Source organism: Tachypleus tridentatus, chromosome 6 (assembly GCF_004210375.1).
Source record: "Tachypleus tridentatus isolate NWPU-2018 chromosome 6, ASM421037v1, whole genome shotgun sequence".
Taxonomy (NCBI): Eukaryota; Metazoa; Arthropoda; class Merostomata; order Xiphosura; family Limulidae; genus Tachypleus; species Tachypleus tridentatus.
Window position 1 is genome coordinate 66988572 of NC_134830.1, and position 27689 is coordinate 67016260.

At 32.7% G+C, this 27689-nt stretch overlaps 1 protein-coding gene across 2 annotated transcripts; it reads right to left on the minus strand.

Moving 5' to 3' along the window:
- LOC143252721 (inositol hexakisphosphate kinase 1-like) lies at positions 1-27689 on the minus strand. Of its 2 annotated transcripts, none has more exons than XM_076505296.1 (6): positions 27543-27689; positions 21198-21607; positions 19374-19518; positions 15580-15683; positions 13061-13236; positions 1-5202 (listed from the first exon to the last, which is right to left on the minus strand). In XM_076505296.1, exons 2-6 carry the CDS (start codon positions 21421-21423, stop codon positions 4630-4632), a joined length of 1224 nt encoding a protein of 407 aa, XP_076361411.1. In that variant the 5' UTR covers positions 21424-21607; positions 27543-27689; the 3' UTR covers positions 1-4629. The 2 variants fall into 2 exon arrangements, with proteins under 2 accessions (XP_076361411.1, XP_076361412.1); XM_076505297.1 differs by having other exon boundaries at positions 27582-27668.

Consider the following 27689-nt stretch of genomic DNA (forward strand, 5'->3'; position numbering starts at 1 on the left):
TTTCAGCATTCAGTGTTTTTTAATTAGACATCAAAGAGTTACATCTGCTAAATTTACTCACAGTATAAAGTTGATATTTATCATAAAGAACACAATAAAGTTTGACCAGAATGAGATTAAGTGCAGTTTTATCACACAAAAGTTAAAATGCATATGACCCTTACTATAAAAATAAAATAATAAATGTTAAAATGCTTAAGTACAATCACAAGTAACCATCATCCTGTATGTTTTAAATCATATACAAAAGTCACCAATATATTGAAAAGCTCCAATAAAAAATGATAAAAAGATCATTAAATTACATTTACACATTTAAAATTAAAGTTTAAACAAAATAATAAATATAAAAAGAAGTTAACAAACAAATATAAAAACATATATATATATATATAGTTACTTCTACATAATTTAAACATTTCAAAATATGGACAATGACTAATATACAACCCAACACAAAAATTCTTGCTGTAGTTCAACTATATACTAAAAATCAAATGAACTTGTATGAAAAGTTTAATTGCTAAACAGTTTACAAGCTTACAGTTGTATAAAGTATAGATACATAGGGCTATCTTAATACAGAAGTATCACTGTAATATTGAAGTCAATTATCTGGTTACTGAAATAAATTTATATTTTCTACTTCTAAACAAGTCTTAGGAAACAAATGGGAATATCTACATATAAATGTTTCAAAACCATTCAACAATTTTACAACTTGTATACAACTGTGACATAGTGGTTAGATCATGCAAGTGTTGGTACAAAGCCAGGCAAAAAAATATTTCATAAACCAAAGCTCCATTTAAAGGTGCAATTTTTTTAACAAAATCATTGTGAAATATTCATGAAGTATTATTTAATAGCCCTACAATAATATCACTTTTTATTAGAAGTTCTACACAAGTATTTATATGTACTTTTTATTCCCTTTTACCAACATATATTACTCTAATTCCTAAATGCTTTTGTTGCAAGTCTTTCAACCTATATCCACAATTATGAAATAAATACATAAAACCACTAAACAATTTTAGCCAGAAAATTCAAACCACTTTTGTAAGTGTACAAGGAAAAAAATCCTATCACTGAAAACCAATGATGATTAGTGCAGTTCTTTAAGTAGTTATAGCATTGAAGGAGTTTTAGATGAACACGCTTGACACACAAATTACACCTTTAAGCTTTAAGTTCATAAAAGCTTAAGTATTCACATTTCCTAAATACTTAATACCTTTGTTGAAATGACACATTAACCTAAGAGAAAAAACCAACAATTGATGACCATCATTGAAACACACAATCCGATTTTCAACAGCAAACAGCTATATTTAACTTCTTAAATACACACATATTAGCAAAGTTGCAGAAAAGTTCTCATAATTAGGGACCATACACTATAAGACAAAAGCTTTGTAAAGAATGAATTGCTAGATCATATAAAACAGCTTTATATGAAATATAGATTTATTTAGGTACAACATTTCATCTCTATCAGTGAAACATCATCACATAGAACATTTAATGTATTGCTTTCTTGTCAGAGCTTCCTCACATATGTAAAAACAGCTATCATATTTGAAAATTCAAAGAATCTCACAACAGTCAAGAACTGTTTGCACTGACTTCTCTCATCATGATGCCATGATACAGTTGAATGACATTATATTTTTTTAACTACAGTATAAAATACCAGGTTACTGATTACATCAAAACTAACAATATACATTATACTATATACAATTCTTTATACAATAGCAGCAACTGCTACATTTACATCAATGTTTCTTCAAGAAAAACAATTTGTTAATCTTAAAATATTAATGACCAATACTTCATATTGAAGAAATTTGACTCATCACCAGCATGATGAAAACTGTATAAAATATTCTTTTTTTTTCCCACTAAGTACATATTGTAGCTGAAAATATAACCTTCTGAGACAAATTAAGTTCATTTGATATAATGGTAGAGATGTAAATGCATAGATATGAGGTCTACAAGTATACAGTTGTATAGCACCAAATGCAAGAATTACTAAATATGAAAGAATGAATAAGTGTTGTGGAATTAAATCCCTCCAAATAAAATTATTAAATCTGATACATCAAATCTGATACATTTTCCTTTCAGAATAATACTGATAAACAATAGTTGGATTAAAATTTTGAAATTCAGACTTTTAACCATCTTGGCAAATACAGCTTAATATAAAACTTGAAATGAACAGAAGATGGACACTTGCAAAATAATGAATGTTAACTAACATATCCTGTACTTATCCTTGTAACTAAAATTCTCAGTTTCAATGTTTTAAACTGTAGCCACAACAATCAGTTGAACATTAATCTATAGCTGAAAATGTAATTATTACATGAAGTTCAAATCTAAAGTAAGATTGTCCCATGTTATTTTTTTACATCACTGATATACTGTTTTCAGAAAAATAATTCCAATTGCCATCATAACCTCATCTTTATAAGACTCAAATACAGATGTGACAACATCTTAATATGTGAAATATGTTAAAAAAAACTTTCATATATTTTACAGAAAGAAAGAGAAACTCAGATGTGTTTTAACAATATTACTTTTATCTCCAGTTCAACTACAGCAGCAAAAGCACCTGTGTTCAGTACGTGTTTAGTTGTATATATATTTTTACATAAGATATCTGTCTCAAGCTTAAAATGGCTAATGACTTACTATGAAGAGTAGTCTTGTACACTGACCAGGTCAACCAGTTATGCAGATATGTCAGGTTAATGATCAAAGTTCAGTGCTCTGTCAATATTGGAAAAGAATCCCTTTAAAGATTGAAAAATAAAAGACAGGAAACAGAATGTACATTCTCTCGGCTGTTTAAACAGAAGATAAGCGTAAAGTTTAGGAAGTATTACTAACTTAACATGTCTAAAGTGTTCTCAAACAATCTCCTAAAGTTTCTTGCAGCTTTCTGAAATTACTAACCACTGTCTTTACTAACTCACCCACATATTAATCACCCCCACATCAGGTCTCACCACCTGCATATACACCTCCAGTCTTTCTCTGGTTACAGTAAACATTCAAACACTTATAGAGAAATATATATGCAAAAATGGCTCATTTGGGTTGAGCCGTTTTTGCATATATATTTCTCTACAAGTGGGTTTTCTTGACATCACTGATTATTCAAACACATAATCTGGTCATAACATACTTAACTCTGAGTGATTTTAACAGTCATCTAAAGCTGACCAAGCCCATATTTACTTTCACTTAATGTATAATATTGGTATGAACAGAGCTTGTCAGCCCCCCTTTTTTGCTTCCCTGTTCACCATTTAGGCTCAAATCCACCTTCTACTTAATGTTACATTAATGCTCACATTTATAAATCTGTGAAATTAACCAAAATGTGGAACTGAATACTTTTTTCTTTTTATAAATACTATTTAGTTGATAATTTTATACTATACTAAAAAAGTTTGTAACAAGTTACAATGAATTAGTCTCAACCTTTATGTAATAATCCCTTGGGAAATAATGAATGAAGGAAGACATACCATAGTAATTAGGATATACACCCATACAGGCAGCATTTGACTGTTATTGCTTTTCCATAAAAATGTAATTCAGTTATTATAATCTTAACTAGACTATGCTGGTTCCCAATATTAACATACATTCATTACACATACAAATAAATCCAAAGTGATCCAATACATACATATCTATGTATACTTGCAACCTTATACCTATAGTTCAGAACTATTTTCAATCAGACTTTTCTGACAAGTTCCATTGAAATTTCACATTTCGTGCATTGTAGATGGATATAAATAGCTGGTATAACCAGCAGTAAATACAGTGTAACATCTGTGATATAAACATAATACAAGACCAATATATTTTGAATCCTACCAAAAAAAACAAAAAAAGAAAAATCGCTCAAATACAAGCTTGTGTACAAAACATAACCATTACCAACATTTGTGATTCATGAAGATTACTACAGTAAAAGAAAATAAGAAATACATATCAACATTTATAAACATATATAATACCATTACATCAAGTGTCTAGACAATACAAAAAAAATACCTTTCAGGTTTATCACAGTTGTACTAGACATACATATTCATTTTAAAATACCATATACAGTAAACAATAAATACAAACAAAATACTTAACACTTAAACTGTTTTTGTATTTCGAAATATTAAGTTTACACACACAGATTTTGTTCACACATTAAAACATTACTTCTGATCACATCTTGAAAATAAACATACAAATAATCAAAATACGGTGTTTTTTAAGAGAAAACAATAATGTAAATAAATTTTCAAATAAATCTACAAATCAAACCAAACAATGGAATGAAAAGTAACACTATCCTTCATGTGGTAGTTTCTTAACACTAAAATTCCATCATCTACATAAATATAACTAAGTTATTAAAGAAACAAATCAGCAACATACAATAAATTTTAAGATCCATAATTAAATCTTTATGTTTTCTTCAAAATCATTTTTTCATCTTTTTGCAGTTCATAGTCCAATTTTCACAAGTTTAACAGCTTACATTCACTAGATCATTACTATTCCACACATGTACTGAACAGAACTACTGATAACTCTTCACTTTAGATGATTTTCTTGCCACATCCCTTGAACATCAAGTAGAAGACGAAGCAGATTGTCCAGTCCAAATAAGTATCCTTTGTCGGGACCTCTATGAACAGCTGTATCTCCTTCATAACCTTCATGAGTGGTGTGTGCAAAATCAATCATTCTCACATCTACAGAGCAGTAGCAGCTGTCAGATTCTTCATGTTTTGTCACAACGACTTCCTGGGGATACTTTTCAGAGCAATCTGTGTTTGAAGTGAATGACTCAGTTGAGCTAAATTCACTCTTTGTTGGGGATTTTTCTAAACTATCCTTTAACAAATCTTCTGTTTCATCATCATCTTCCCCACATCCTTCATAGATGATAAGTAAAGAACTGGAATAAAACCTAAATGAATGTTGTTTTTCCAGAGCTCTCCGCAATTCCTGCAGCTTCTCAATTACTGTATCAATTACCCCAACACGCAAAGTAAAACCATTGTGGAAAAACTGATATAAGGTGTTTTGAAATCCATCTTCATCCAAGGCTCGTCCATGGTATTTGTCCTTCCAGAGAAAAGCTTGGCAGTCGGCTTGGTAAACCTAAAAGTTCATACAGTATAAAACAATTAAACATAGCAGTAATTTAAATATATACAAGGGATGGACAAAATAAAGTGCTTTCCCCTGAAAATGTTGTTAATTTGTTATATCTTTTATTAGATAACAGAAAAATACATAAAACTGAATGTTTTTAGAATGCACTTGATGAAATCTGTTTAAATATGCTTTCAAATCCTAATTTTAAGACTGGCTTTTGTAAATACCTGAACTTTTCATGCTTTTAGTTACATTTTCTCACAAAAGATGTTGTGCACTTGTTGTAGTTTCTTAGATCTTATTCCAATTAGCTTACAAAATGATCAAACAAGCTTCAACTTTGACTTTTCAACAAACACAAAGAATCATAACAGAAAACTATACTCTAGTAGTTAACTTTTTTACTGGTATCTAAAACAAAAGTACATCTTAAAATCATAGTTGAAACAAACAAGCATGAGGCCACACTAGAATCTGACGTGCCAAAGGTCATTATGAGCAGTAAAACTAACTTCTAATGTATTAAACAGTAAATTTAATTTCACATAACAGCAGCAAATAATGACTCAGGGATAAAATAGATATATATTAATTACAATCAGGTAAATACACTGTTATACATAAATGAATAAAATTCAAAGACATCAAGCCCTAAGAAAAAAAATTAAAAGATTCAAAAAAGACCTTACAAGATGCACATAACTCAAGACTTTGTTAACACAAAAGTATACTGACAAATAGGTGATTTGGTTAAACATACCATCAACATTCTTAAAACAGGTTGAATGAAAACAGGAAAACACCATTTTTCACAAAAAATTTGAAATAACTGCACACATAACACAAACACTTTAATAAATGATAAATTTAATATTTACGTGTACATGAATGGACTAAAGGGATTTTCACTGTTCTACTTGCTATCTAGCTTAGTCCAGTAAAAGAAACAGACTTAGTGAAGTCAGGATGATAAAAAAAAGGTATTACAATATACCTAGTTAATTTGACACAAATATTTTATCATGAAACATGAAAAAAGATGGAATTAATATCCAGACACAAATTACTCAAGAAATTTCACATATTTTTTAATTATGTTTTTTTTCCCATGTTATCCAAGAAAACCCAACCAACATATAAAGAATTTGTCAAAATTCATAAAAAGGTTGGTTGGTTTGGTGTTTTATGGCACAAAGCAACTAGGCTATCTGTGCCAAACATCCAGTAAAAAGTTAAAATTAAAGTAAAATAAGTAAAATTCATAAAAGGAAATTAATGTAAAACAAAACAAAATTTAATTTTTGAATTAAAAAACATAAATAGCATTAAATCCAATTTTTACATTTAGTCTACAGCAGTAAGTGAAAAACTACAGTAATACAAGTTGAAAAGAACTTTCAGTTGCATAATTGTAATTATAAGAATTCGCCAGGAAGACTAACAAGTAAGCTCAAAAACCACTGTTAGTACTTGAAGTTGGCCTTTTCAGTCCTGATTGAGTTTTTGACATTATGGCCATTTTAATAAAGGAAAGTAATAAAAGTTTTAAAAGATTTGTAGCAAAATTTTAATTATAACTCACCAGGATAACTAATGGATAAGTTCAAACAGCAGTGTTAGTCACCTGAAGTTGGCCTTTCAGTCCTGGTTTTGAGTTATTTGATGTTACAGCCATTTTCTATCTTCAAATCAAACTAGATATACTTTGATTCTTAAAAGGGAATCACATTAAAAAGGTCTAATATAAATTAAAAAACTTAAATAGCATTAAAAAGATTAATGGCCTTTAAAAAACTAAACATTTCTAAGGTGGTCAGTGTCACCACTGCCAATAGCACAAACATTACAAATAAATCTTGGGACAGAACATGTTCAAAATGGTGCCATTATTGAGAGTCATAATAACAGCAAGACAGTAAAATGTAGTTTATTGTGACCTGAGTGTTTCACAGACAACACATTGGTGCATCAGTCCCAAATAAAAGAAAACGATAAGTTAAAAACTGTGACCAATGCATAGTCTAGTTAGAACTACTTATTTCCAATCCCTATGGAAGCAAAATGGCCAAAGTCCAATAGAGAGTTTTATTTGGAAAAGCTTGTTTTCACATTGCTCACTCCAAGTTGACTGCCAACCAGCCTTGAATAGAGGACCATAGTCCATGTATGGAACAGGCACAGCAGCAGTAGTGCCATAGCAGATAGATTTAGCTGTAGTGTCAGCAAGCTCATTTCAGCAAATATCAATGTGGCCCAGTGTCTAGAAAAACTAGACAGAAGTAGATGTTAAAGAGAAATGAGCCAGTCAGTTTTGAATATCAGCAAGAACAGGGTGTGAAGTGAATCCAGGACCAGTAGAGAACTAAGCGAGTCACTATAAATAGTGCAATTTGAGTACTGCTTGGCTTCTATGTAATTCAGGGCAAGAGAAATAGCATACAGAAACTGTAGAGGGGATTCTGTGTGCAACTACTGAACAAACCATGGCAGAGACCACACAGTCACCTGATTTCAAACCATCTGTATAAATAGGAATGAAAAGATGGTTTGAAAAATGTTCAGCAAATAACACACAGTATTTCCAATTGGGAGTGCCTGCTTTTCCCAGATGACTTAAAGATAGGTCACATTTGGGGACTGTAAAAAACCATGGTAGGATGGGCTGACTAGTGGATACAGCAATGTTATCCAAAGACAAACCCAATTTATTCAACTACACCTGGTTACAAAGGCCAAAAGGAGCAATAACAGATCATCTGTTTTGAAAAAGTATGGCCCACCGAGGAAGGAAAACACAATCCCAGGTGAGATGCATTAGTAAGGAACGAAATTTAGAGGCATATAGTAAAGACAGTTGCAAACAGCAGAGGTGCAAAGAAGGTTTGCAACACTCTGTGTATAAGCTCTGAACTGGGGAAGTATAGAAAGCCCAAGTGCAGAGATGAAGTCCTTGATGATGAATGGGGTCCAGCATCTTTAAGGCTGAGGTCCTGGCAGAGCCACAGACCAGTGATCCATAGTTGAGTTTCAACTGAATAAGAGCACAATATATCTTTAGCATAGAACATCCATTTGCTCTCCATCTGATGGAAGAGAGGACATGGAGGATGTTCAGTGCTCTTGTACATTTGAACCGTAGCTGCTTGATGTGTGGTATAAAGGTCAGCTTACAATCAATGATAAACTCCAAGAACTTTGTCTCAGGGACCACAGGCAGCACAACTTCACTGATACGGATTTCAGGATCAGGATGAATACCCCATTGGCAGCAAAAGTGCATCAAACAGTTTTATATATAAAGAAAAGTTAGAGCCATTTGCTGTGGTCCACTTCAGTAAACGATTGAGGGCAGTCTGTAGCTGCCACTCAATATACCTCATGTTAGAGGACTGACATGAAATGTGAAAATTGTTGACATAGAGCCAGTGTGAAACAGTACGAGGGAGTTGTTCAGTGATGGCATTAATCTTTACATTGAAATATGTGGCACTCAAAACACAGCCCTGAGGGACTCCAAGTTCCTGTACAAAGAACAGGAAAGTGTCCAACCCACACAAACTTGGAATCACATGCCCTTTATAACATTTTTAATAAAAATGGGTAAATGGCCATGTAACCCATATGTATGGAGGTCTCACAAAATGCCATACCTCCATTTTGTATCATAAGCCTTTTCAATTTCAAAGAATATTGATACAAGATGTTGTCGTTGAGAAAGGCTTCTCTGATTGACGTTTCAAGTTGAATCAGATGGTCCACGGTGAAGTACTATCATCGGAACTCTCACTGGGTGGTTGAGAAAAGGTTGCTTGATTCAAGAAACCAAACAAGAAGAGCATTAACCATCCTCTCTAAGGTCTTACAGAGACAGCTAGTCAAAGCAACTGGACAGCAGTTTGAAGGAATCTTGGGATCCTTCCCAAACTCTGAGAAAGGTAGAACAATAGCCTGGCACCAGGCATCAGGAAAAATGTTTTCCTGCCAGATCCAGTTAAAAACAATCAGAAGAATAGCAAGAGATAGATGGCACAGCATTTCATAGTGAGCATCATCAGGTTCAACCAATGTGCTGCCAGACTGATGAAGAGCCAATTTAAGTTCCACCAGTGTAAAGGGACAATTATAATTATAGAGACATTCAGCTCGAAAGGAAAAAGGTGATCACTCTGCCCACATCTTGATGGCTAAGAAGGTGGAGGAAGAAGCAGAAGTGCTAGATATATCTGGCAAAAGCTTTCGCCTTGAGTGTCGACAATGCTCAGGGTATCAGCTACTTCCTGCCCATTGAGAGGGGGCAGAATTATAATTCCCACTGACCTTTTGAATCTTGTCCCATATAGGGCCGGTATGGCCAAGCGTGTTAAGGCATGCGACTTGTAATCTGAAGGTTGTGAGTTCGCATCCCAGTTGCACCAAACATGCTTTCAGCCGTGGAGGCATTATAATGTTACGGTCAATCCCACTATTCATTGGTAAAAGAGTAGCCCAAGAGTTGGCGATGAGTGGTGATGACTAGCTGCCTTCCCTCTACTCTTACACTGCTAAATTAGGGACGGCTAGCACATATAGCCCTCGAGTAGCTTTGTGCGAAATTCAAAACATACAAACAAACTTGTCCCATGTGACTTTGGAATTGGTGGTAGAAGATATGCTGGTTGTGAACTTAATCCAAGATTCCTTCCAGCTTTGACATCTTACCCACCGAGCATGTGCACGAGCCTGCTGGAAAGCAATGTGGTGCAAGAGTGTAGGATACTACGAAAAGTATCCAAGGCCTGTTTTTGAGCTTTACGTGCCATGTGGCAGGCAAGATTCCACCACGGATGAGGATATCGTGAAAAACATGTCGAGGTTTCAGAAATACATTGAGCAGCTGCCTGTATAATAAAATCAATTAATTCTGCCAGACAGTCGTCTACAGATGGCTTACAGACGATGGTAGGATCAAGTTCTGCAAGAGCAGTGAAAGAGGGCCAGTTTGCTTGATCCAGCTTTCACCGGGGCATGCGGGTTGGGTGGCATTGACTAAGACCAGTCTCTCTCAAAATAATAGGAAAATGATCACTGCCTAGTGGATTATTGTCAACCCTCCATGAAAAGTAGGAGAATAATGAAGGGGAGCAAACTGAGAGATCAATAGCAGTAAAAAGCTGTTTAGGTGCATGAAAATAAGTATAATAACCACTACTGAAAATAGAAAGGTTGTGATCAAAAGGCATGTGCTCTACAGAGTGACTCCTCCTATCAATATCAGCACTTTCCCAGAGGGGATGATGCCAATTAAAGTCCCCCAGGATTAAAAATGGAGATGGCAACTGTTCAATGAGAACATTAAGGTCTGATTGATCATAGGTCTCTCCAGGCAACAGATAGAGAGAACAAATGGTGATGATACAACCCAAGGAACACACAGATGGTTACGGCCTCCAAGAGTGCATCAAGGGACAAAGACAGGGTAGGTACGTGCTGATTAACCTACAGTGCCACCCCTCCATACACTCATCCATCACACAGCCTATCATTTCTGTACAAAGAAATTGGTGAAAGGTGACTGTATTGGCAGGTTTCAGGAATGCTTCCTGTAAGGAAAGACATACAGGATTGTAGGCAGCAACCAGTGCTTCGATGTCATCGAGATTAGAACTTAAACCTCGACAGTTCCATTGTATCAAAGTGGCCATTTTTATTGATGTGTAGAGCCCTTCCGTTTATGACCACATCGTTTTTCTTTACTGTCTTTATTCGAGGGTTTTGAAGTTGATTCATCAACTTTTAACCATGGAGGTCAAAAGACTTTTCACTTGGTTTGAGAATGATTCTTGTGGATGCACAGAGAGATCCATCTGCACTCCCACTGTAGTAGTGGAACGAAGTAGAGCAGCATATGTCTGAGATGAAGTGGTAGACAGCAACTTTCGAGCCTCAGGATAAGTAATGTTTTGAATTGTTTTCAAATGCTGCACCTCTTTTTCTTCCAACCATTTAGGGTAAGAACAAAAGTAGAACAGATGAGAACCATTGCAATTGACACAATGAGGGTCCATTTCACACTCATATGCATCCTGGTCCTTGCCAACTCAACAAGCACATGTCAAAGAACCACAACATAACGACTTCAAGTGACCAAACCACTGACACTGCAAACATCTGAGAGGGTGTGGAATGTATGGTTATACTCTGCAATTAAAATAACCTGCCTTGATGGTTGCAGGTGGATGTGGTGATGTAAATGTCAAAATGAGGACATTGGTCGGCATTGCAATTCCATCTTTGCGAGTGGAGATACGTCTCACCGCAGAAACTCCTTGGGTGGAGAAACCAGTAAGAATTTCTGACTCGCAATGTTCTTCAAATCCTTGCCAACAATAACTCCTCATGATGAATTCAAAGTAGCATGAAGTGTAACATCAATAGGTACATCCCCAGCTGCCCTTGAATGCAAGAGGAGTTCACTGTGTTGAGATGTGGATGTTTCCACCAACATATCACCAGAGCAAAGCTTCTTTACTGACTTTGAAGAGCCAGCAAGTCTCTCTAGTCCCTTCTGAATGAAAAAGGAAGACATCTGCACTAAAGGTTTGTCTGAGAGAGAACGTAGTATTAAAAAATGAGATACAACAAGTGTTACAGATGTTGAAGATTGCTGCTCAGAATCTTCAAGATGTGGTCATTTACCTATGGACTGTTTTTTTCACTATTTTATTTGGAGGATCCATAATAAAAAGTAATATTTTGGTGCCCGCTGACCCCATCACCATGGAGCCCTATGAAGAAATGCACTACAATGCCAAACAAGGACACTGAAGCAATGTGGGGATTTCATAAGCACTATACCCAAACACCAGCATCAGATACAATGTCCACAACACCTGTTGAGAACATCCAACACTAGTACTTGGTTGACCCTCGCCTAAGTGGACCAGCTGATTGACCCCTCAACCACCAGGATCCTCTCCTCCCCTTCATGTGTCACCACACTCAGCAAACACATGGGTGGATGTTTAGATCCCTGACAAGGTAAACTAAAAGAACAGAATCTTCCCTGGGAGGTCCCCTCATCATGTACAGGAATTCACACCAAGGGAGCATCAAAAGGTTAGGTATATTCAATAAATGTACCTACACAATACAGCTAGGTGTAGTCCACAAACATGCAAAAAGAAAACAAAAAGTAATAAAAAATAAGCTATTTTAAAACTTTGAAAATAAAGAGATTAAAAAGCAGCACAACCAAGAATATTCTATTTGCCTAAACCAGGAAATACTAATTTTTATAACAGTAAAAAAATGTGGTGCTATTTATTACTAATTATTTGTTTACTTGTTTGTTGAATTTCATGCTATCTGCACCAGCTGTCCCTGATTTAGAAGCAACAGATTACAGAGAAGGCAAAAGTCAACATAATTCAACTTTTTTATCAAAATGGGACTCACTATCACATTATAGCCACCCAAAAAATTAAATATTTCAAACATTTTTTAACAGATTCAGTTTTTAAATATGTATAAGAAAATCTAGACATATTTATAGCTGTTTACAAATAAATCAGATGTTTCTAAAATAAACCCAAAAAGGTTTGAGAAATTTTACAGGTAGAGATACAAAAATCTTATATTGTGTCTACTGAAATTCAAGGGGGTTAAAAAAATAAAAGTATACAACATCAACGTTATTCCAAAAGCTCTAATGAAATGTATACTTTCTGTGAGATTTTTGACAAGTGAACTTCATTTGGAAGCAACATAGTTTCTGTTCTAATCCTATAGTACTTAAAATTTGTTTGTCATGTGTGCAACAGTGTTTGAAACGTTTATAAAAGTATAATACATCCATTACCAAAATTTTAGTCATCAAACCCACCTGCATTCCACATACTCGGACACCTAATGCCGAAGAAGTACTTGACGCACATTTAGCTATTTGTTTGTGTCTTTTTTCTTCTGATGCATCATCACCATGTTGCCTTGTGCCCATCTTGAGATCTAAAATGCAAGGTCTGCGGAAGTGGTAAGTGACATTTTCTAACAGCAAGAAATCTAAAGCAAGAATTAAGGCTTAAAAAAGTATGTAATCATTTTTCAGTAAAGCATGAATATTAAGCTACATTAAACTATGTTAACATTTTGTTTTTTAAACAAGTTTAAATGATGATAAAGACTAAAAATTATATACAACTACTAGCTTAAGTCTTTACCTAACATTCCATACAATAGTTTTTAAAGAGCATATATGTGCACACATACACGCATGTGTCCACAAAAAATGTTACACTGTTAAACAGTTTTATGTCATCAACAGGTGGTTCTCAATTTAATTGTTAATTTTTTTAGAAATACTATTATGTATATGTGGTTATTATCTCAACAAATTTCATGTTAATTTTATATTTTTGTATTTGGCTTAATATGTGTTTCTTTTATAATATTTACGTTATTGAATATTTAAGTAGAGAAACATCATTTGCATGAATTGTTTTGAAATGTTACACATCTTGCTTTAACCTACATTTAAGGCTGTATATATATATATAATGTACTTTAGTCATGCTGAACCACCTAACACACCTATCCTAATACTTTATTCAATGAACTGAGTAACTGCATACTAAACTGCATTCACAATGAAAAAATCATCCCTATAAGAATAACATTAATGAAGTAATCATAATGTATAAAACTAAATGTTGTTTTACTCTACATGAGAAAGTTCTATGAAACTTTTATATTGTCTTTATAAATGGTAAGTTACAAATACAATACTTTAACTCACAAAAGCCTATACAAATTTAACAGTTAAGTAAAATTATTACATTCTGTCTCCACAGAATATAAATAGATACAAAGATCCATAATCCCAAGATTCTAACTAATATAACTTACTTTACTTAAACATTTATACAATTCATAAACCACATAAAATATAGTTCAAGCTAAATTAAGTTTCTTAATACAACACAAAACACATAATGATATCCTCATATCATGGTTTCAATATGTTTTGGCTAAATATAGCTTAATTTAGTCTGAAAGTTAATAAACAATGCTGGCTTAAATCACCTGTATAATTAAGTAAATAAAGTTATATAATCACAGTCATAAAATGTCAGCTTGGAATGACATCAAACATATATTTGGAACAGCCAGGTAATAACAGCTTGAAATACTTTTAGAATAGACAAAAAAAAGGGTTTATAAAACACAGTTCACTTATTCTGCCTTGCTGGAAAAAATTTTTTTAAAGCTGAATTAATGGAATTTATTACACAACAGTCACAAACCATGAACTCTGACTTCAACACTAAATACAATTAGTCTTAACATAGAGGTAAAACTTTTTTTTTTTCTTTTTTACAGTAAATCACTTTTATGTTCATTTCTATAAAAAAAATTAATTCCATAATTATTTTATCAGCTACAATCTTGAGAATGGTGCCATAGTTACCTTGTTTACTGACTGAATTATGGTTGAGCAATTATAACTACATCACACTTGTTCAAACAGTTTGAATATAAATACATACATACATAAACACGCATGCACATGCACACGTGTGGCATGCCAAACTGAAGAATACCTAATGTAATTGTTAGTTTGTTAACATACAAGCCTGAAATGAAAATATAATTTGATTACAGATGCAAAAGTGGAATAGCAGTTGACCCTGATATAGTATGATTACAATAATATAAACAAGGAAAACTTATGTTTCAATAGGCATGAAAAGTAAGCTAGTTATGGTAATATATTATAACAATACTCACATTTTATCTGTCTTAAAATTTGTGCATACTTCATTTCAACAAAAATAAACAAAAGACAGATATAAAGATACTTTTGTAGACTTTTTTGTTCAATAACATATTAAAAGCTTTACAAAGTTCTTAAAAATGTTTAGCATTGGGTCAAAGAATAAAATTCTAATTAATTTACTGATAGTATTAAGTACAGTACAGTTTAGTCCTACCTAAGGTAAAAACATACACAAGCTACAGTGTTGATCTATCCCTTTATCTAGTATAGGCCGTACTCAATAAAGGCTTAACTAATGTTAGACCTCATACAAGTGGACTTTAAGATTTCAGTGTTTGAGTAGATTTATTTTGCATTATTTCAGAAATCCTTTACTTAAATAAGTACTATTACAATAAAATATACTAATTGGACCACACGTTTGCAAGTCTCTGCTAATTTTGAAAGAAATTTATTTATTTACAAATATAAAAGAGAAGTACTATGTGTGTGTGTGTGTGTGTGTGTGTGTGTGTGTGTGTGTGTGTGTGTGTGTGTGTGCACATGCAAATATACAACTTCATTTTTGAAAGGAATTCTTATGCAAATAATAAAAGACAGTCATTTTTCTCTATAGCAAAAGAGGATACGTTTCTGATTTAAAGTGTAACCATGCGTTTTATGATCTGCCCAATAATGAGGATAGGAATCCTGGAGAAGTGTCACTTCATCTTCACAATTATAAACTTTTACCCTGGAAGAAAATGTAAGCAGTCTTATGAATACAATCAGAAACATGAAATATACCTACTCAAATCTAACATTCTTAAACAACTTCTGTTTCTCCAGATACCACAACTAGAAATATACTTTTTTTTTTTTCAAGGCTACAAAGACCAATTTTCAGAGTATTGTTCCTTCTACATCAAGTTAAGCATCACACATATTCATATGCTTTATCACATTTTTCATTTACTGCATTATATATAATTTACCAAGACTAGCAAATCCATACCAGAAGTAAACATCACAATCATAACAATTGCATTATTTTCCAATAATTATATATTCACTTCAAAATAACAAAAGCATTGCCATGATCTGTTCATCATCTTTTAAGTTCACTGAATAGCTAATGAGCTTCAGCAAAAACATTTATATGAATTTCTTTTTTTTTTTATTAACAGAATAAAAATTTTCTTCATTGTAAATACACACACACAAATCATTACTTAATTCTAATACTTTTTAATAAATGTAATGATCTTTACAGCATAAAATAGCATAGTTAAATTATTTTTCACATGGTTTGTTTTAAGTACTCAAAGCTAAACAAGGGCTATCTGCCCTCACTGATACCTAATTTTCAAATGCAGACCAAATACAAAACATTTAATCAGCAGTAAGCACACACAAGAACTCCTTGGTTTCGGAAAACAAATAATTGGTGAAGAAATGGGCTTGGTCAAAAATAGTGTAAAAAAGTATAACTGATAGTGTAGACCTAGTTTATGAGTACAAGTTCTAGTTTTCCATGGTTTTCATGGTTACTTTACTGCTTCAGTACTGGTCAACTCTTTCAGTCCAGTTTTATACTATTTTTGTGATTAATTAACTACTTCAATAGGGCAGAGATAAATAAAAATAATCCATAAAAGTGAAACACATTAGAACTTGCCAGATACATAAAATAAAACTTTATGATCAATAATATTTTTAAAATTTAATTTTCCTTCTATTCTATCACATTTCTAATAGTTATTTTCATTCATGGGACCCACAGAGAGATTTTTAGTTATTCTTTGCTGGGTTTTTGTTTTGTTTGAGGGTGGGTAAATGCACACAGGGGATCAACCTTTACTGTGTAAGTCAACAAGGTACGATATGTGCACTTTTTTGGGAAAGGTAATGAGGGTAAATGCCCACCCCTGCCCTTCCTATGAGCACCCATACTTTTATTGTATTTAATATTAATTTTTTTTACAAGATCATGAACCTCCTCAGATCAAAGCTAAAATTTAACCTGGTATTGTTCTTGATAACAGCTAATTAAAATCTCAATGTATTTCTGATAGGTACAAACCTCTTCTCACATAAAAGCTATTCTCATGCTGCCCTCTATGTAAAATTTTTCACATGCCACAAGCCTTGAGCTCCCATGTACCCCAAAATCAAAATGATTCAATTGCATTTCACATACAAATCATCATGTGACAACCCTCCACCAACAGAAGTGAGAGACCCAAATGTAATTCCCTCTGTTAGATTCTACCAAACTATTACTTCATGTTTTGACAAAAAATGAAAGCACAGGTTTCAAAAGAGGAGGAAGGATGAGAAGTTTGAGTGGAGGTATGTATCTATCAGAAATACAGGAAATTTATAACTTCAGATATAGTACATTACCTTCACTCAAATAAATAGCTAGAATCCCACACTGAATAGGTGGAGGGACCAGAGTGAGGGAAAGAAAGAAGCATCCAAATGACACCATAAAAGAGTAGATCCTAGTAGCAGATTATCATACCAGGGAGATTGTATCACTTACGTGCCAGATATACTCTTTTGCCCAGTATGGAAATAGATGACAGAGACATGGATGGAAATTAAGAACACCCAAAAGGGAAGAGAATAATAGTTGGATAGAAACCTGAACCACACAACGTTGGAATCAATCCTATATGATACATCAATACAAGTGAGAGTGAAACAATATGCCTCTAGGTGTAGAGTGTGTATGTTTTTTATAGCAAATCCACATTGGGCTATCTGCTGTGTCCACTGAGGGAAAGTGAGCCCCTGATTTTAGCATTGTAAATCCAAAGACTTACCACTGTCTCAGTGAGGGACAAGTGTAGAGTGACTAAGGTATGATGGACTGTACATAGCAAGTCCACTGTGTCCAAAACCCTGCCTCTCGGAACTGACATCCACATGTGGGTAGGATGAAGATCATACTGTCAGTAAGTCAATCACCATTCAAAACCCAGCCATCAGGAACTGACATCCACAGGGAAAGAAGGGACAAAAGACAATTATACTGTCTTCACTTCAAATTTAGTAGACCAGAGGTAATTTCGAACCCTGTGATTTATGAACAGTACACATGATAGCAATCTGATAAACTGTTTGATCAATCTGAGAACCTGATACCTGAATGATTGGCAAAAGATGTCTCTGGAATATAAATTATCTCACTCAAAACCAATCCAACAGGAACAGTGCAATAACAGCCTTAGTATAAGAAAATCATTGATGGACATTGTAAGAGCAAAACCACTGTGATCCACAACACAGGTGGAGGGAACAAGAGTATAAATAACTGAGGAAACAAAGAAACCTGTTATATGTGTGTGAAGACTTATGTTGATTGGTTCAACTCTGAATCCAACAATCCAGCCATTGGAAATGACATCCATGTGGAGGGTAGAATGAGAAATCCCAGCTGTAGGGAGGACAGCAGTTTTAACAGCCCACTCCAAAGCTACAACATCCCTTCAAATAACCTGTACAGAGACAAAGCACCAGATTAGATGATATCTCACCTACACTACCAGATTACCACTGCCCTACTCTCAACTGAATGGTTTTACCATTATTTGTATCACATATCATTATCACACTCAGAAGGATCCTTCCATAATCCACCACCCCATTGGCCCAGAATTGGAAAGTGATAACGATTCCCATACTTCATTGAAAAAAAAGGGTGGGGAAGAAAATGTGGTAGATAATTCAAAGAAATGACAACACCAGAGACAGTGCAGCTGAAAACCACATAAACCTTATTTTGAAAAGCAGACCACACCTGATTTATTCAATCTCAGGAATGGCAAAGATGAGCAGCTATCCTCTTCTGCTTTGCACATAAAGTTCACAAATTAATGAAGTCCAGAAAAGGCATATGAATGAAGCAAATATATCATGAAGAAAACCTATAATCAATCTTGTGGAACATGGTAATGTACCATACTGGAATATTCTTTTTTGTGTTATTATGTTAATACTGAAGTAGCTTAAATAAGTGATGGCAATAAGTGTAACTTACCATCTCTTCTTGCTGTTAGCAAGTAAACATTTCTGTTCAATATTTTCTTACATTTTATTCAATGAAAAAGTTACCTAAATATTGGATAAAGCAGCAATATCAGATCTGTTGACAGTCAAAACAATAAAATTTAAGGCTGGTTTTAGTAGAACATTTCCACATCCTACAACAAGACAATAATGTAAAAACTGATTAACTCAAAAACAAACATTCTAAAATATTCCAAGTTTTTTAAAGATTTTAGGCTTAGTGTGATTAACCATATAAAGCTATCAGCTGTTCAAGGTTTTGTTAAGTAATAAACCAATGTAGTTTTATTTACTGACTTTATTAGTAGTTTTAATAAAGTATTATTACTTACTTTATTAGTAGTTATAATAAAGTATAATCACTTACTTATATTTCTCTTGAGCATTCCATTTACATTGTCTACTGACTTCTCTCTGCTTATGATTACATGAATCTTTGGTTGATATGTCTTCATGTTTTGTTGAGTGGACTATGACAGATCTGTTGTCCAGTTCACTAACTTGAATAACACCTAAAAAAAAAAAAAAAAATACTGAAAATCAACCATTACTTTAGTATGATCATTCAAAAAAAAAAAAAACAATTCAAGTGATTTCAATTTTTATGATAAACTTCATAAATAAATTGTAAAAAACAGTACAATAAATAAACCTGTAGCCCACATACATGCAATAATAAGACAGATTCAAGTGTGGTATTTTCACATAACACTGACTTTATACAAGACAAGACTGGTCCATAGATTAATGAGGAATTCATTAAGATACTTACTCTAAATAAATTTTTATTAACTGATTGAGTTGGAGCAAAACAAAGAAATATTAAACACTACTGTACAATCATTATAAACAATCTTTATTCAATCGAACACTATGAAAATGCATTTTACTTATCACAGCAGACAGTCACCATTACTAGAGATTTATAGGTTTGAAATAGCAGATGAATTTATACATAAAACTAACTCTTAAGATCACATTCCATACTGAATAAGTCTCACATTACTTATGTAACTTGTTAATGTCAGACTCATTCAGGATGAACAGTGTTACCCATGTGACTTATTCCCAATGAAACAAAATCATTAACTCAAGATACTGCCATTGAAAAAGACAAATGTCTTCACACATTACAGGTGAACCTTGTAACTTTCTTTACCACAGGATGACAAAGTGCTACTCTAGATGAATGACATAAAACAAGTTGCTAGACCACCAATAAATTAATTTCCTGCTTCATCAAAATAATGTGGAAACAGAAGATACCTGCACAATTTTGCAATAGAGGTCACAATTTTCCCATTTCACCTCCATTTTCTGTCCTGGAGAGCCTTATCCTTCTCCATTCTCAGGGTGCAGATATGACATCATGAATAAGACACAAATGGATCTAATGCACTAATGCCATCTATATAAATATAATAGTACTGTCTGTTGTATGTCTATGTAAATACTTCACAAGGTGTGGACAGATCTTCATCAAAATTGGTATGGAGGTTAATTACATCCATGGAGAAATTTTCTATTTTTGCATTTTGTAGTATTTTTTGTTATGAATGTTTCTTTACCACCACTTCATCCTTGTTGGTGGATCTTCACCAAATTTGGCATGAAAGTGTATTGGGTCCATGAGGAGATACATACAAATTTATGATTTCACATTGTGTTTTGCTGTTTTCATGGGAATTTTGGTGTTTTTTTTATAACATATATAGAAAACAACTTTTCATGTCTTAAGATAACCTTTCATTAATAATGAATTTAAATATCTTCCATCCATGATACGAGTACCCCAGCTAGTAATAATAATACACTGGTACACTAATATTCTACACACTCATAAATATATTTATAGAGGTTCAACACACACACTAAATTTATAACATAAAAAGTTAATGCTAAAAGTATTCAACAGAAAAATATTTTGTTACACATACATACAATATTATTTCTCTGATCCAAATATTTATCAAACTACATATGCATAAACATTTCAAACCACAGTCGCTGAAATATTTTAAGCACTATAGAGTGATAAAGTTATATGAAATTTATAAAGATGTACTGTGCTGTTTTTTTGTTACACATTTTCTTAAACATACATATATATAATGCTAATTAATTACACAATGTACTTGAATAGTTTTTAACTATTAAAAGTAGATTTACGCATACCAAAACCTTCACTGACCTTTGTAACGAGGTATAAAATGTTTCAATTCTCTTGGAACATTAAGATAGAAATGAAGTTCACGTTGAATCAGAGGTTTACACAAAGTGTCAGGTTCCAAAAGCAGCATCTGTGAATGACCTCCAACTTGGTGGTTGAAAGGATACATCTCCCTGACTGGATCTTTGGATGTTCCATGTGTTTCTATCACTGCTGATGCACAATCTTGTAAGCTATTATCTCCCATTTTTTTCTCTCTCTCATGATATAGTCAAAGATTACAATCACACAAGACGAAATCTTGGGCTTTGTACAGGACAACTTTTATATCTTTGCATTTTTCTCTTTTCCTCATGTAGTTCTAATGATATAAGATTAGTAGCTCTGCCTGAGTTCACATTATAATACACTTCATCAGAAAAATTTGAAAGCTGCAAGGAAATAGAAAGAACAGATTTATTTTATTTCAACAATACAAAGTTTAAAGAACAATAAAATATGATTCTATACTATCTCTCTCAATGTTGGTTATACCAGACCATAAAGAATTTTTAGTTGCAAAGAGTTCCATATTTTTGCTTGAAGAAAAAGGCTTTGTTCTTCATGAAAGTACAACCAAATTACAAAGTCTTTCATCATTAGATAACTCCTCAAAAGAAGGCATTTTGCTAATGGTTGGGTGACTTTGCTTGTCCAACAGAAAAATATTTCAAGAAAATGGTTTAGAAAATAAATAAACAACACATGACCATATTATGCTGCAAAAAACTCACTACTGTAACAAATTTACAGATTAATAACAATTATGCATGATTTACACATCCATGTAAGAAAAGTCTTGCTAACACACACAAAGTGATACACAAAAGGATTTTTCAAACTTAATAAATTTACTTATTCTAAGTCTGTAAAACAAAATCCTAACAACTATTAAATACAAATGTCAATTCTTATGAATTTTATGACTTTTAAGATACAACAGAGCTGCATACACACACACATCTTCCAAGAGATACTACCCCAAACTTCTGGGAGCTCATAGCTTACAGCCTGTAGCAACACTTTCATTTTGATGGGCAGCCATGACCATCTGTAAATGTTATAAAGTGAATATTCTTTACTGTCCTCCATCAGCAAATGAAATAAGGCCAACTATTTTGATGTGTTACAGAAGACATTTATAAAGAATAATAACAATAAAATGTTATCATACTTACTATAAATACTCTTGTGTGTACTCTGACATATTTTCATTTCATGTCAACATTGTAACTATAACTTTTGGTAACCCTACTATTCTGTTATGTGGAATTTGATAACTAATTAATATCACCATGTTCTTTAATTGATTGTATTCAATTAGTCATTTTTTTTCATACAAATTAGACAGTTGGAATATTGAAACAAAAACAATAACTGGAAATACTAATTTTGATTAGTTAACTATTTTCATGAAATGCCATTAACTGATGTAATCAATAACATAGTTAATGAATTATGTTATCAGGTTAACTGTTATCTCTTATTTATTTGCACAGTTCTTTCAATGATCTCTCAATCAGCCCAGTGATCCAATATGCATGGACTAAATATTTGGCTATAGTATGGTATTGTTCACTGCAGACATCTTATAGAAATTATCCACAGAAAATGTAATGAAACTTTAGCAATTACCATAATAAAGGTGTTAACTGAAAAAAATTATGTTACAAAAACTTTAACCACAATCTAGTTTTACCATCATCTCAAATTACTTTACATTTTGCAAGAGCAGCAACACATGTCACTTTGTTACTTATCACAAACATATTTTTCATAATATTCAAACCTCTTAGAAACTATAACTATAAATAAAATAACAACAGACACATTCAATTTTCAAACATAAAACATTGCTATAGGTAACTACCATATTTGCCAGTGGATAATACAATATTTTTTACTCTTAAAACAGTGCATAATTTTACTTGTCTCATAAGCAGGTTCAATGACAGAGATCCAGTGAGAACCCTCTAGTTAGTAGCATATTTAATCAAAACCACATTGTTCCTTTTACTTTTGTTTGCTTTTTTTAAGTAAGTGTTGACATTGTACTACCTAATGTGTTACAATAAAATATCTGTAATTGTATCATTTGTCTCAATTCTTAGTAACTAGAAGTTATTTATCTCACGTGCTAGTTAAAATTAATAGACATTTTTTATTTGAAATGTATTAAATCTCATCTGTCATACCAAAATATTGCTAATATTATAACAAAAAACATTTGTTTCCATAACACACTAATTCTTGTGAACATGTTTTTATAACAGATCACTAAATCTTAAGGTTTAATACTTTCTGTAATAGAAAAGGAGTTCATCCATGATGACAACTTTATAAAGTTGTTTTATCATGTACATGAATTAAGTTATGCTAGATTGTGCCATCTCTAGTGTTTGAAGAGCATTAAAAAAACACATGGTTTTACTGATTATCCCAGAGTGCAGGTTAGCATAGTTTAATAATTACTAATAAAATTTCTTTACAAAAGTAACATCCTAGACAATAATAATTCTCCTTTTCACTGAACCTCAAAGAAATGCATTTAATTTGCTCAGAAAATTCAAGGCTGTCTTATACATGGTGCAAATTTGGTATTACAATAAACATTATCTGAAATGTTCATAATATATGCTAATTACAATTATTTCTTGTTAATCACACTGTTTATTATATAAATGCCAAAGATAAATGACCAACCAGACAGGCAAAAATAACATAATGACTGATAAGAAGAGTCAACTATAGGACTGTGCAATATACAATGTAACAGTATTTCAAAATACTATAAATGTTTCAGTATCTTACCTTATCTAAACAGGTTTTCACAAATTTAAATGTGCAGATAATAAAGTACAAAAAAAGTTGGAATATGGGGCCTACATCATTGTAAAACTGGTAACCCAGGGAGGTCTATATCCTTATATACCCATATCCATCTAACAATAGGGAGAAAGCACCCCATCCCACAGTAGAACAAATGGCAGTTTATTTTGACCTATACATGTGTTTAAATTCCCAATAAAATGTTTTTAATGTTCCAAATGTGTGGAAAAAATTTGAATTGCAAGTGTAAAATGATCTGATAACAATGATCCAATTCTGATGAAAGAACATTTTGATACATCACTGTTTTCAATGAAAGTCAAATCCTTCTGGTAAGATCTGTATCTCTTAATGAATGATTAATCCCTTCTATTCAATAATTCTTCCTACTATAATTTATGTGATTTTGTGATAGAGTAAAGAAACAGACCTTCACTCAGAACCACCAGTAAAAGAAAATACAGATGACTAGGAAATAAAGACTTGTTTGGAATCTGTAACCTAAGATAATCAAATCAATTTGGTCATTAGAAATTCAACACAAGCTGGACTATGTTCTATACTGGATGCAGCTCATAGTGACAAAGATTATGAAATTTAGTAGCTGGTGAAAGACAATAATTTAGGCCATAAATGCTAGGTTTTGTTTCAAGTAAGTTGTATAGTCAAATACTCCAGCTAACACAACATACAGTCAATCAAATGAAAACATTATGACCTCTAACTTCTCAGTACTCTCTACCAGTCAAATGCATGTTGTCTTAATAGGACAACTATAGCAAAGTTCAACATACTTCAATTCTTCTTCATTTGTAGTGATGGTGCTATTAAGAAAAGGCAATAAAATCACTGCAATCAGTATTTAAAAAATACTATAAAAAATTAAATATAGTTAAGAGTGCTCTTATAACTTGATTGATTTGCATTTAATGTCAGTTATCATAGAATGGACTATTACACTACCATTCATTAATGTTTATTTCCCAATGATAGTTCCATAACCATTGTACAAATCTGATGTACAGTATCAATATCTTTAATCAAGTGTGAGCAGATGTCCCAGTTTAGCTAAGACAGTTGCTTTTCCTTTTTTTTTTTTTTTAATAGTTTATCCCAGCTAAGTAGGTATTTCATGTTTATTGGCACGAAACTACTAGGCTATCTGTGCCAAATAAGATGTAGTATGCAATAATGGTATATGGAAATGAAGGTAAAAATATGTAAAATTAAGAACTGCCACGAAAATTGAAGCATTAAGTTCAAACTTGCTGTCAGTCACCTGAAGTTAACCTTTCCAATCCTGGGTTCAGGTCAAAATAAAATTAAAATGTGTAAAATAACTCATGCTAAAACAGTGTATAGTCCAATAAAAACTAAGTTAAAAAGACCAATGGCTCTTAAAAATGTAAAAGCATAAGTGAGGCAGCGAGTATCACCTATGACATTGGCTAATGTCAAGGGCAAATCTACCTGAAAAATATGTTTAAAATGGCATCATCATTCTTGGTTGTAACAATGGCATGTTAATAAAATATGTACAATTGTGACCTGAGTGCCACACACACCACACATTGGTGTGTCAGTACCAAATAAAAGGAAGTAGTGAGTTAAAAATCTGTGATCAATGCATAGCCTAGCCAAAACAACTTCCTCCCTTCGATCTTTATAGAAGCAAGATGGCCAAAGAGCCAAAGAAGGCTTGATTTGAAAATGCTTATTATTTCATTGCTCACTCCAGGTCGACTGCCAACTGGTGTATAGTCGGGTTTTGATAACGACCATAGTCCATGTATAATACAGGGACATATCTTTCTATGATGAAAGAGCCAGAGCAGATGAACTTTGCTGCTCTGTCAGCTAGCTCATTCCCACAAATACCAACATGATCTGGTATCCAAAAAAGCTGGACAGAGATAGATGATAGAGAATTTGTCTCAGGATCATTTGGACTTTTCTTGGGATGCATAAAGCATCTTAGTTTTATAAAAAATACCTCAATCTCTCAGTCACATCAGATCATGAATGTAATAGGTCTATCTGACTTGCTCCTTGTCACAACACATATTTTCCTGGCACCAAACTTTCAAAAGCTTTGTCTGTACAGAGTGAAAAACCTGGGTGTATGCAGGTCTGAATTTGGAAACAGTTCAAGGTAGTATTCATCAACAAAACACATCTCACTAATCACAACTATTTAATGAAGAAATACAAAAAAAAAATCTATATTCCATTCATTCTTCACAAAAATGTGTCTAAAATGTTTCAAAGTATTTATAAAACCTGATAGTAGTATATTTACAAATATTAAGGATTCTGAGAATTTCTTAAATGTATAATTTTGTTATTTCTCTCATTTGTTTTGTGTCTATCAGTATAATTAAACAAATTATTTGGAATTAGTTCACAACAAAGCCAATATTAATTTATTTGGAAATGCTGTGGAACAGTTAAATAAATTTAAAGTAAATGAAATAAATGTTAAATTATCTCTTATTATCTGTAATAACCATTTTAAAAATAGGGGCAAGGATTGGGCTTTCCTGGTTTTTGGATCTGGAAATTTAGTCACCCTATTATTTGCCCATGCAAAAAAAAAAAATTGATGATCATAACCAATAAACATGAATTTGGCTAGATTGAATATGTTTAATTCTATACTAAGTACTTTTCCTTGAGTTTATGATAATTATAAACTTGTCTGGATAGCAGTATATTTCAAGTAAAATTGCATGGGAAGTACATAATAAAATAGGAACTCAAATATATCTAAATAGTGTTGTGTGATTTATGCTAAAAGATAATCCACATAAATATAATAGCACTGTCTATTGTCTGTCTGTGTAACTACCTTGCAGAATGTGGGTGGATCTTCACAAAAATTGGTATGGAGGTTCCTTAGGTCCATAGGGAGATACACACAAATTCTCAGTTTTGTATTTTGTGGGTTTATGGTTGTTCTTGCTTTTTTTCCGCTACTTTACCCCCTGTAGATGGATCTTTAAATTTGGTATGGAACTTCAAAGGGTTCATAGAGAGATACATACAAATTTCCGATTTCACATTTTTTTGCTTTACCGTTTTCATGGCCACTTTTGCGATTTATCATGTCTGAGATAACCTTTCATTAATCATGAATTTACGTAACTTCCGTCCAGGAACGTGTACTTCAGTTTGAAATTAATAAGCTTCGTCGTAAATGATGATGAAACGTCATACTGCTAGTTACACTTAAACAAACTAGAACGATGACATTGGTGACAGTTTCACTTGTAGTTGTAAATATAATAAATGATTTAGTAATACTGGTAGTAGTATCACAAAAAAAAATTACGTCAATACGATTAATTTAGGACTCGAATGACAAATAACATAAAAAATCTTATCGATCTGAACTTATTTGCAACTCTGCAAGTTCAGTATTAGTAACACGTCACTATATAGTTACCATACCACAAATATAATCTCAGTTGTTCTTTGTTAGTAAAAATCACTGCCTACCTTTCTTGGCTCAGTACCTATTTTCATCCACGTATATACCTTTTATATATCTTTTCCCTGACAGTCACAACCTAACCAACGAAATCCCAATTCAGAAGCCTCTACCAATTCCAAAAAACATCTGCTGGTGATCATGTGACATACTTA

What these genes read in the sequence shown, in the direction of transcription:
- LOC143252721 (XM_076505296.1), bottom strand. Translation starts at nt 21,423, where the DNA reads ATGGGAGATAATAGCTTACAAGATTGTGCATCAGCAGTGATAGAAACA. An exon ending in AATGCTCAAGAGAAATATAA is followed by an intron (nt 15,684 to 19,373) that starts GTAAGTGATTAT and finishes ATTTTCTTCCAG; the next exon opens with GGTAAAAGTTTATAATTGTG. An exon ending in TCCGAGTATGTGGAATGCAG is followed by an intron (nt 5,203 to 13,060) that starts GTGGGTTTGATG and finishes ATGAACTTTTAG; the next exon opens with GTTTACCAAGCCGACTGCCA.